The 12,260-nt window shown below is 39.5% G+C and overlaps 1 protein-coding gene across 1 annotated transcript in view; it reads left to right on the top strand.

Moving 5' to 3' along the window:
- Positions 1 to 9,867, top strand: part of DNAJC19 (DnaJ heat shock protein family (Hsp40) member C19) — a 630,746-nt gene extending 620,879 nt beyond the window's left edge. Inside the window, exon 6 of the mRNA XM_044070178.1 lies at positions 9,590 to 9,867. Within this exon, the coding sequence (XP_043926113.1) occupies positions 9,590 to 9,660 (71 nt within the window). The 3' untranslated portion in view covers positions 9,661 to 9,867. The remainder of the gene's footprint in view (positions 1 to 9,589) is intronic.
- Positions 9,868 to 12,260: the final 2,393 nt, after the last annotated feature.

Here is a 12,260-nt window from a genome sequence, read left to right as displayed (position 1 = left end):
ACTAATAATTATCAAAAATCTCGGCAGACATGGGAGACTACACTCACTTAGCAAAATCTTATCACCTCATTTTGCACATTTATTTTTTTCCTTTTTACATGAGTAAGTGAACCAACCAGTCCCAAGCTCTAGACCATTTTCAGGCATGACTTAGACCAGTTGACAGCAAAACATACAGCACTGTAGACATGAACAAGTGATATTCATACACAGTAATGAACTAGATGCGCACATAGTCATTAACTCAATATTTCATTTATCCTAAACAAGTGTAAACTGCCTAATAGATTAACAGTAAGACATACATTCATTGATAAAGAGAACATGAAAGTAGTAATTATGATGATGGCATTTATCCCCCAAATATATCCCCCTAATAAAACCAATTTTTTATATATTTTCAAAATTATATCAGCTGTCATGGAAAGAGTTCCCAAGTTGCAAGCGAATGGTAAAGCCAGTAACTAATCCTTTAAGGTTACATTTATGCAAGATGTGCCTTAACCAAGATCTCTAGAACATCGACACTTGTATCAGTCTGCAAGGTAAGATTTTAGCAGTTTACGAAATACTAGAATTATTTTGCATTTTTTGTGGTGGAGCATTCCACGTGCTAGGTTGAGCAGCTTTACTAAATTCTTTTTCTGTGGCGTCTAAGGTAACAAAGTCTTGGGAAGTCAGGAGAGCTTCCAATTGCAAAATTATAAGTGGAATGTGTAATTAAGAGCTTATTTGTAAGTAGAGGGCAGTAGCTCATTGGTGTGAAGATGAGGTTACTGAGTAGGAAAGTAGCCCTTGATTCTACTTGGTTTTCTCCAGAGTTAAATAATGATACTGATAGTTATGGTCCAGATGTACTATCTTAGCATTTTATTATGTTCTTCATAAAGATCACTACTACAGTAGCCTTAGCTACATGGATTATATTTTATGAATATAACAGTTGGTCCGCTTTCAAAGCTTCAGACTGCTCTGCCTATCCCTAGGGAGATTTTTTTTGTAGCAGACTTTGGTCTGCTTCTTCAAAAATTCTTATAAAAAGAAGCAAAAATCTTTTCCTGCCTCAGTCTCTTTGGACAGATGAAAGCTTGGGGTTATTGGGCTTAACGCAGGATTTAGTTCAGGCTCTTGACCCTTCCAGTTCAACTGTTTCTGGTAAAAGGAAAATAAATTCTTTGTTTTCTGTAGAAATTTGCGATTTTGAACCACAAAATGATAGTGAAGGGTCATATTTATTTTTGTCTCAAGCTTCTGAATCATAAACTGACGAGAGTATGGTTTCTGCCAATCCCTTTGAAGGATTTTTTTAACTGAAGCTGTTTTCAGAATGAATCAGTTGATTGGTAATATAATGACATTCCACAGTCCCTAAAGAAGTATTATGATTTACTGCATGTAGATTTTTCTGAATTTACTCCAATTCTTTCTGTCCTCTCAGCATAGGAGGATGTCTTGTCATGGCCTGTATCATACCAGAGAAGCCAGTCTGCTGCCCCCAAGAAAACAGATTTTACAAAATTCCTTAATTGTTTAAGCTTTTGTATACTAATCTGAGATCAGACCCAGGAGCTATTGCTGTAGTGAACCCATATGCTGCTATATGTCTGGATAGTACCAATTCCTGTCCTGAAAAGGATTGGAAGGCTTTTGATAGAGTTGGGAAAGTATACCCTGCCACATTTATTTTTAGAATTCTCAGCTGGCAAACTTGTAGGTTAAAGTTTATGCTTGCCCCTTTTGAGAACATGACAAATTTATGGCATCCCTTTCCTGTTTTGAGGAAAATACTTTTTTGTGTAACTTAATTGCTTCTGTGTCTCATGTATGTACCCTCTGTTTAACATGTGCTTAGGATTCTGCTGATGCCACTTCAGCACTGCCGCCACTGGAACCGTCATGGAGGTGGCTTGCTTGGTTTGTGTACTCAAAATCTTCTAGAGGAGGTTAAAACTGAAATGTTGTATTCTGCCTTAGAGTTAGTTTTTGGACCATCTGCTGCAGAAGTCCTCAAAATGTGATGCGAGGTAAATCGATTCAAGAAATTTCTCAAAATTTTCAGGTTTCCTTCTCTAAGTTTATCAAGGGATTTAATGCTACCCCTGCAACCTTTTTAAATAAAGCAAAATAAACACAGCAAACGGTCGGTTAAGTAAACATGTTTACAAAGCAGTGACGGGGAGGTTCCAGAAGAAAGAAAGGTGAGGAATTTTCCTCTCTCTATGTGCAAGACCAGACTCCTCCTTTCCCTACTGTCTTTCAGCATCTGCTGTCTCATGGGGTAATAGAAGCACTTCTTCCTCAATTGGGAGAAGGATTTTATTCTGGAATGTTTCTGGTACCAGAGAAAGGATATACATGGAGACCAGTTCTTTGTCTTTCTTTTCTAAACCTGTTTGTGACAGCAGCCAAGTTCAAGATGTTATCCTTTTACAACTTATTTCCTCTCATTCCCCATTTGAATTTTCTGGTGAATTTAGATTTAAAAGATACATTTCATCACATTTCTGCAGATTCATATTTCAGATGTTTCTTAAGGTTTTCTGTATCTGGATCACACTGACAGTTATCTGCATTATCTTTTGGTCTATCCTGTGCTGATTGTGTCTAAATTTTGTGATATCCCATTGCAGACTTCAAGGTATTCACATTTTCCTTATTAATATGAGTTGCTAATCTTTCACTTTTCAGTGTGTCAGAAACCTCTCACCTAGTTGAGAGATTGATCACTTACACAGACTGGGATTCTAGAAGAATATACAAAAGTCTTTTTTGACTCCTCCTCACAAGATTGTTTTCCTTGGGTGTCTCAGATAATTCAGTTCAAAAAGCTTTTCATCCACACGAAGGACTAAAAAATGTTAAAAAGATGTTGACTACTATAAATGTTCATAACTCTCTCAGTCATCTGTTTACAGATAACACCTAAATAAACGGGGGGGGGGGGGCACATCTTGTTCTCTCTGCAGATCAGGCATAGTAGCCAAGGATATAGATTTTCAGCACAATCTCACAGGCATCATGCATACCATCCAAGCAAAACTGTGTGGCAGACAGACTGAGTAGGACCAGGATAGACCTTCAAAAATGGAAATTTGAATGTGTGTCTTCCTGGAATTGATCCAGCTGTGTGGAGCACTTCGTGTAGATCTTTTTACATCCACTCACAACAATCAGATGACAAAATTCTGCTCCAGGACTCCATGCAAGAATGCCTATAATACAGAAGTTTTTTTTTCTTTTCTTGTACAGGAATGTTCCTGTATGCTTTCTCACCCTTTCTACTAATATCCAGGGTCATTCTGAAAATTAAAAAGCACTTTCCAAAGATCATTGTAGTGACTCACTTGTGGCCCAGTCAATCGTGATTCTCCCTTCTTTTGGAAGTGGCCAGGGGCAATTACTACAACCTTCTTCACAGACAGGAAGTAGGATAAGGTATGTTTAATGCTTCCTACCCCACAGAACGTCAACTAGCTGCCTGGATGATAGCATCTGTTGTCTGAGGACGTGCAGCAGGTTTTAAAGGAGGCAAGAAAACCTGCCACTAGAAAATCATATATTAGCAAATTTAAAAGATTTTCTAATTGGTACCAAGATAGAACCAATTCCCTTTCTGGGATAGTGTTTCTGTGGTTCTCCATTATTTGTGAGAGTTGCTATGCTCTGACTTGTCTTACTCCTCCGCCAAGATTCATTGACCGGCCCACTACTGGATATCTGCCTATGGATCCCTTCTCACCCTTCAATGCAAACTCAAGCGAAAATATTTTTGAAAGGTGTGCTTCATACCAAGCCTACTAGAAAACAGAAAGCTTCTTATTGGAATCTTAATTTTATGTTGGAAAATCCAACTTTTGCTTCATTTGAACCAGCTCATTAGACTTGAGGTTCTTGACCCGAAAACAGGGTTATTGGTTGCTCTGACCTCTGCAAGTAGAGTACCTGAGTTGCAAGCTCTTATGTAGAGTTGCCTTATCTCATTTCCTATAAAGATAAGGTTTCTTTGAGAAATAATTTTTCATTTATGCCTAAAGTGGTATACAAGGTTTACTGTCCATCTCTCTGCATTCTTTCCAGAACTTAAAAACAAGGGAGACATGATACACCATACCGTGGATGCCCAAAGATAATTCCGATATTATTTTGACAAAACAAAAAATATTTTAGGAAGTCTGATCAGTCGTTCATTTCTTTTGAAGGCAAGAGAAAAGGACAGGTTGTGTATACGTAGACCATTTTAAAATGTTTGTCTCCTGCTATTACCTTTTGTTGTACCCACTACAATTAAGGAAATTCCAGGCAGAGTTGAAGCTCATTCTGCCAGAACCTTGGTTTCATCTGTGGCTGTTTGGAAAGGTTTGGATTCTAGAAGTACTCGAGAAGTGGTAACTTGGTCCTCTATACAAACTTTATAAAGAATTTTCAACTGTTCCTCCTCCTTGTATAGGACAAGCGTAGCTAGAACCATGCTCCAGGGGTCCTGGACCCTCATCCTTTCTCCTCCCTGTCATATCAATGATAATTTGCAAATATAGCTAAGGCTTCTGCATCAGTGATCATAATGACGAATATAGGACAGTTTTGCAAGTAAACTTATCATAATAGTAGGTGCTTGAATGATCACTGCTGCAGTAGCTGCTCCATCCCCTTTTTATGTTTTCATTGAAAGGGTAAGGATCTATATTTTCAAGTTCCTAGAACTGACCTTTTTAAGGATTTAAACTCCCTCCGTGTTGGTATGAAACGGGTCTTGGTGCTCAAACCATTTCTTTATCTCAGTTCGAGAGGAATAACATTTTGGGTGCATGGAAGGTGCTATTCAAGCTTTGTAAGCTGGCAAACTGTGTATCCTGTGCAAGATACAACCCATTTAGCTAAGGCTACTGCAACAGTGGTCATTCAAACATCTGCAGTTAGGGTAAGTTTGCTTAAGCAAACTACTTTCCATGGCTATGGTGCGAGTGTTTGGCATCACTGGACACATTGTGCCCCTTGTTGAAGGCAGTGCTAGCATGAACTGGTTAAATAGTTCCTTAAGGAGAGTCTTCATCTGCTTTTGAAGAATAATTTCTCTTCTTTGGGTCTTGAATACCTTGATTGCTAGGCTTGCCTATCCTCTTTTTGAGCTATCTAGTTTGGCAGTGTTGAAGTTTAAATTTTAGTGGCTACTTTTGTCATTGGCCCTCACCTTTGCCCACAGGGTTTCTAAAATGCAGAATCCTATTTGTAGAGAACCCAAACTGGTCTTTGCATTGGGTGTGCCTTTTTGATCAGTCCTCCTTTTCCCCCAAAACACAGTTGCAGAACAGTGCATAAGTTAGTCTATTTGTCTCACTATTTTCTTTTTTGGGGTGGAGTCTGAGAGACGGCCTCTCATATAGTGAATGTGCACCATCAGCTCATCAGTTCTTGTTTTACTTGAAGAAGGTTTGTGTCTTCTGAACACAGACAACTTATTTGTATTTTCTCTGGGTGGGGAGAGTTTACAGTGTTTAAGCAAACATGGTCAAAGTGGATTACTAACAGTATTGTCTTTTAACATCAGGTGGCTTGCTGCTCATTTGAAGTTGTTGCTGTTAAAACCTGCTCCATCCATTTTTTTAGTGCTCTTTTTCATTTATGTCTCCATTGCAGAAATTTGTGACATGTTCTTTGTCATCAGTTTACATCTAGCTAGCTACAGACCCGCAACCATGACTCAGGACACCCACTCCACCCATCTGGTCTTAGATGAATCCATCAAGATTCAACCCTCTAGCCTGATCTTGGGTGACTTTGACTACCCAACCTTAAACTGGAAGACCTATTCTAGCTCAAGAATGAACCCCCAGAGATTCCTCGACTTCATCAGTGCCAATGCATTGGATCAGCTGGTCGACACCCTCACAAGAGGTGAAAGTATCTTGGACCTAGTACTAACCAACATAGCACCCCTACAGTGTCATCTTCCTTGATAAGATCTGTCCATAAAGTGATCACTTTCAGAGTCACCATCTCTCCTGAGACCCCCCCCCCCCCTGTTAGGGTCAAGCAGAATAAACTTTTCCAGAGCTGACTACAATCTCCTGAGGGCAGGTATAAGCAGCTTCACAGCCACCATCTCTTCAGTTGGAACTAGCAGTAATGTCCAAGACAACACCAAAAAACTATATGAGAACCTACATAGCTGTATGAACTCAGCAATAGCTGAGGGGTCCAAGTAATCTTACTCAAGGAAGAGTAAACCTGTCTGGTGGACAGCAACAATAAATAAACTGTATAATAAAAGGAAAATAAAATGCTGTCCAGGACGAAGAAGGAGCAGGTGCCAAGTTGGAAGCAATCTCTCCTTTGTCTGAACAAGCAAGTAAGGTCACTGGTGAAATCCTCTAAGGCTAACTTTGAGTCCATATTAGCCATATCCACTAAGGACATTCACAAGGCCTTCTTCACATACATCTGTAATCTCAGAGGTAATACCAAAGTCTGCTTTGAACTGGTGGACAAGAACACCACATACACAAAAGCCATAGATATAGCCAACCTGCTGGCAGACAGGTTCAGTGAAAACTTCACCCCCCTGTCCCCATCAGTAAACCAGGACATCTCAGCACCTGTCCCCCTCCCCTCATCACCAGGGAGCAGGTCTTTTAATGCCCTCTCAAAGACAAAAAAGTCTCCATTGACAACATCCCTCACTGTGTCCTACATGAACTCAGGCATGAGCTGTCATTTCCATTAGGCATCCTATTCAACCAAAGCCTGAGCACTGGCTTCATCCCAGCCAAATGGAGGACAGCCACTGTCATCCCTTTATAAAAAGTTGGTGCTTCCACTGATCCAGGCAGTTATAGGCCCATCAGCCTAACTAGCCTGATCTGCAAGGCCATGGAATGCATTATCATGGACCTTATAAACAAGGACATTGGCAACCTCCAAATGCTTGACCCCACACAATTTGTTTTTGTCAAAGGGAGATCATGCCTGTTAAACTTGGCTGACTTCTTAGAAACAGTCACCAAAGCCATGGACGAGGGGAAGACGGTGCACATCTCCTTCTTTGACCTAGTCAAAGCCTTCAACACTGTTCCCCTCTCGGGCATAATAGGTAAACTCTCCCTACTAGGCATCAACCCATATTTCTACCAGATGGTTAGCTACCTGGCTCACTGATAGGAACCACTCAATCAGAACAGGGGAAGCCACCTCTAGTAGTAGACCCGTAATAGCAGTGTACCCCAAGAATCGGTCCTGGTGCCTCTACTGTTTGGGATATACTTTTCTGAGGTGCAAGTCAAAACCAGTGGTCTGTGGCTGACCGAGTTTGCAGATGACTGCGAGCTGGGTACTGTCTTAAATTCCCAGAGTGATGTGAACACATCTATATTACAATGTCAAACATTTAGATTGTCGAACACCTAAACATTGACACCTAAATGTCGAATTCTGAAAACAGAGAATGGCCAATTGCGCAAATTTCTTCCCTGTTTAAAAATTTGCTTGGCCAAAAAAAAAAAAAAAAACTTTAAAACCCTAACCAAATGGGGGGCTTTGCCCCCCACCCCCCCCCCCCCCAGCTAAATATACCAATTCTGAGATCGCTCCACACTGGGGAAAAGGGCAAATCCCTGATGACAGCCAAGCAAATTTTTTCCCTGGGAAAATATTTGCGTTATTGGACGTTCACGGTTTTCAGCATTCGACATTTAGGTGTCGATGTTTAGGTGTTCGACAATCTAAATGTTTGACGACATGATAATAACCTATGTGAACATCCTCCAAAAGGGCCTTACCCAAACGAATGACTGGTGCCAGAGGCATGGTCTCAAACTGAATGCCAAGAAATGCATCATTATCCCCTTCAGGGAACATGGTGTCCCCACTAATTATCACATTAATAACAATGTACTAAGCATGCAATCAGTCGTGAGAGACTTGGGCTCCCAGGTTGATAGCAACCTGACTTTTGACCACCACATTGCCTCCGTTGTACGGAAGGCTTTCTACATGGCCCACCTCATAAGGAAGGGTATTTCATCCAGGAACAAGGTCATAACATCCCTGTACTCCTCCCTTATCAGGCCCATTTTCAAGTACAAAGCCCCCTTCGGTTTGAACCTTGCCAAGCACGTCCAGCAGCTGGAAAGACCACAGAGGTTCCTGACCAGGAAGATCCAGGGTCTCAAACGCCTATCCTTTACAGATAGGCTAAAAGCCCTGTCCCTCTACTCAGTTTCATACAGACTGCTCAGAGGTGACCTGTGTCTGGCATACAAGGCCATCTTGGATCTAGCCTTGATGGATTTGCTGCATATCTGTAAGTCAAACTCCACTCGCTCAACCTGCACGCAAGGCCTCAACCTGGTCTGTGACATTAATAGAACTTGTTAACGCGATAGATTTGTGTCCCAACGACTCCCCCATCTGTAGAATGGACTCCCTCTCCATGTCAAGCAGAGTACCTCACTAGCCGTCTTTAAGAAGAACCTGGACGACTGGATGGGAAACAGAAAATACACCCCTGGGATCTCACCTGTGTCCCTGCTGGATAAGGGAAACAGGTGCTGACTTTGTGGGAACATGGGCGAAATTCTTGGCTAGGCTTATAAGGGCCTCTGGGCCAATAGCCTAGTATCATCCTATGAACCTATGACTAAGCATTATTGTTTGGACTGTGATTCCAGGAGTCAAGCTTCTTTTGACTTTGTGCATCGGGTCTAAGTCTTTGTTACCTTTTCTGACTGTGGCCTCACTGCAAGGTTTAAATTTCAAATCCCTGGGATTCTTCCCATTACATAAGTTAGACGTGACATGCATATTATATCAGATAAAATAGAAGAGGGTCCTCTGCACTGTACGTTTGGGTGTCCTGTCCATCCAGGAATTGTGGATTTTCCAGTAAGTTGGGTAAGTGCATAATTTTATATTTGTGTTTTACTTTGTGCTTGCTTATGGCATTTGGGGTTAAATTGGGAAGGGCTATATGAGAGCCCCACTTTGCTCTAGCTAGTAATATCAAGATGGTGTTGGTGTTTGTATACCCAAACATTGGGAACCATAATAATTTTAGCATTACACCGTGCTGCGTATATCTTGAGGATTTGTTTTTACAGTTAACAGGAAACAAACTTCTCATAGAGCAGCTGATGCGGTTTGAGTTGTGTCTTTCTTGTATGTTATATTACTTAGGCTTATCATAAAGTAAACTGAAAATTATGGAAAAAAATATTTTTTTGAAGAAAATTCTTAAACAATTTCTTTGTCAGATACAGTTTCTATGTAAGTGAATAGTAAAGAATATTTTATTTTCTAAAATGTTATATGTCAGTTCTTCCACCTTTTCAGAATGTTTCTTTATTAGCATACTGTAGTAGTGTACCTGTAATTAGTCTGATTCTTTGATGAAATAAAACTGACATTTGTTGTAAAGTAGTTGAGGATCTTTACTTTCTGAGCTGTTCCCGTTTAATTTTAGTAAGCAGTGTGATTGTGTCTTATTCAGCAGCATTGTTGTAACATGAAGTTAACAGTTTAAACTGAGGCATGCAGTTAAGCTGCTAAAATGAGATTTTAACTGCAAGCTAAATATTTTATTTTGTTCTTATTCCAGGTGGCTCTCCATACATTGCTGCCAAAATCAATGAAGCTAAAGATATGCTAGAAGCACACGCAAAGAAATAAGGAACAAACTTGATGCCTTCCATTTAGGATTTTAGTTAATTTGCATTGGTTTTCAGTAATGAATGATATGGACGTTGAACTATCAAAGAATTAATTATTCACACATTTTCTGTGATTTAATGTAAAAATGCAAAATGGATTACGTGGATATTTTGTAGATGTACATTGTACAATAACCTTTTATGCATATTTAAAATATTACACTAATTCCTGTTCATGAATTTTTTTTTTATGTTGTCCTTTTATGCAGTCCACTTATGCCTTTTGGCATTTAGAACTTCAAGGTACTTGTACAGCAGTTGGCTGTACAACACCGAACTGAATATAGTTTTCAAACATTTTGGCAAAAAAAAAAAAATCTTTAAAAGGGTTCGACTGTGATGGAAAGATTTCTCTTCCCATTTCAAGGTCCATTGACCTCAGAATTGATCATATTAATTGCAGGTGCACAGAGGGTCTCTTCCCACCTCACCCTCCAACACACAAAGATGTTTACATGCGTCTTAGCTGGTAGAAATGTGCTATTTGATGGAGCATTTCTTTGAAGATGTTTTAAGTTTGTGGGTTTATATATTCAAAGCAAGTAAAACTAATAAGACTTAATCCCAGTCTTCATTTATACATTACTTTTGGGATCTGAATTTCTGATAGTGATTTTGTATTTTTTATATTTTTGTAAGTTTTAATTACACTGCTCTGTAGAATTTTTCTGCCCATGCTTGCTTTGTGTACATCATACCTCTCAACCTGGAAACATCAAAAATCTGGAAAAGGTCCATGAAAAGTAGGTACAACTGGCTAAAGATCATGAAGCTTATTAACATAAAATTTGCATATATAAAATTATGTAACCCTGCCCACTACAATGGAATTGTGGGATATCAACTTGAAAATTTTGAATTTCAGACTTCATAACCCTCAGAAATTACATAATGCAAAACCTGTTATTCTAGCAACTGTCTGAGTTTACAGGACAATATTTAAAATCTGTCCCTGGGACTTGGTCCCACTTTTTTTGGCTTTGTCGGTTTGTCCGGATTTCTTGCTGAGAGAGACTGAGACTATGTTTTGGCATTTCTGCAAAACTATAGATTCAGAAAAGAATACCTTTTTTAGTATCTGTCTAGTTCCGTTGTACACAACACACAAGCAGTAAGAAGCAAAGTCTTGCATTACACACTTTAAAACTAACTGCTATTTTCACAAAATATGTCTTCAGATCATTAAACCTTCGTGTCTTGAATGCTTATTTGGGTCACTACTGGTAACTTACCATTTTCAGAAATGTGATTCTCCCACTGAGGATTTTGCTGCCCACTCTGCCTAGCTGTGGATACCCCAAGTTGGAGATGTACAGGCCCAGGTAGTTTAACATCCCAGCAATCACTTCAAAGGCTGCCATCATGGTCCCCTTAAGTCACAATAACCTTTCACATGAGGGTAAACCAGTAAAGATGGTATAAGGTTGCATGGAAAGCTCCATTTTCTCAATCCGTCAGCCCCTTGGGGAAGGCTGCATGAGAGATCTTTTTTCTACTGGCCTTCTAACTCCTTTCAGCAGTGGTACTCTCTTGCTTTTGATGCTGCCAAATCGTTTGAATCTGGCGAGCCTGGTGTTAGTATTTTCATTATAAACATGCACATGTTTATTTGCATTCTGGTTTGATGTTAATACTTACCTGAGTCCACAAAGTTGTTTTTGGGTTTAAAATGAGAACAGGAATTCAAATCCACATGGGCCATATTCCTGTTGACTGACAATGTGAATGTAGGCAGAGCTAGGGTGTTGACTATAAGTTACACATCATGCTGGTAGATTACCTTATGTAACTTTTTCCATGTCTCATAAATATACAAAGGTGCAGGTGGGTGGATAAATAGGCGAGTCCATCTTATGCAAGCATTTCCATGTCTCGTAAACATGCTAGGCTTCTGGCGGGTGGATAAGCACTGCACATTTCATTGACTTTTCTTTTTAAAAGTTGTTCTCAAAGTGCCTTAAAATTGATTCTTACTGTTATCAGACTGGCAGCTGTAATGCACTAACAAGTTAAGAATATAAAATACTTCATTATTAAACTCATTCAGCTTTGTGTCGTAGACTTTCTCTTATATATTTAAACATTCAGTTTAATAGCAGCTAGTTTAACTGAGTGTTATAAAACAGAACAGGGTCTACAACAACTCCCCAGATTTTAGTTTCAGTGCATCACTTTTTAGTGTTATTATAAGCAGTTTGTAGTCACACATAGGGTCACGTGCACAGTAAAAAATATAAAGTGTCTGATGTTTATGAGAAGTATTAAATTATAATTAGAAGGAATACTGGCACTGTGACTGTGTGCGTGTGTACTGTAGTTCTTGTGTTTTCAATCTGGACTAAGTATTTTTAAACCAATTTGATCATATTTAGTATCAGAGAACAAATATTTAATTTCTAACTGTGTGTGTGCGTGTGTGCGTGCGCGCGTGCACGCGTGCGTGTGTGTGTGTGTGCTGCGTGCATGTTTGTGTGTAAAACCTTATTTACTTAACTTTGCGGAATGACTGTAAGATGTGTAAGTTGTTATATTTATTTCACAAGGTTTATGTTTCAACTG

This window comes from Protopterus annectens, chromosome 4.part1 (genome assembly GCF_019279795.1).
Source record: "Protopterus annectens isolate FY-2018-M chromosome 4.part1, PAN1.0, whole genome shotgun sequence".
In the NCBI taxonomy this organism is placed as follows: domain Eukaryota; kingdom Metazoa; phylum Chordata; order Ceratodontiformes; family Protopteridae; genus Protopterus; species Protopterus annectens.
The sequence above is the reverse complement of the archived record's forward strand: the minus strand, read 5'-3'. Positions and strand labels throughout refer to the sequence as shown.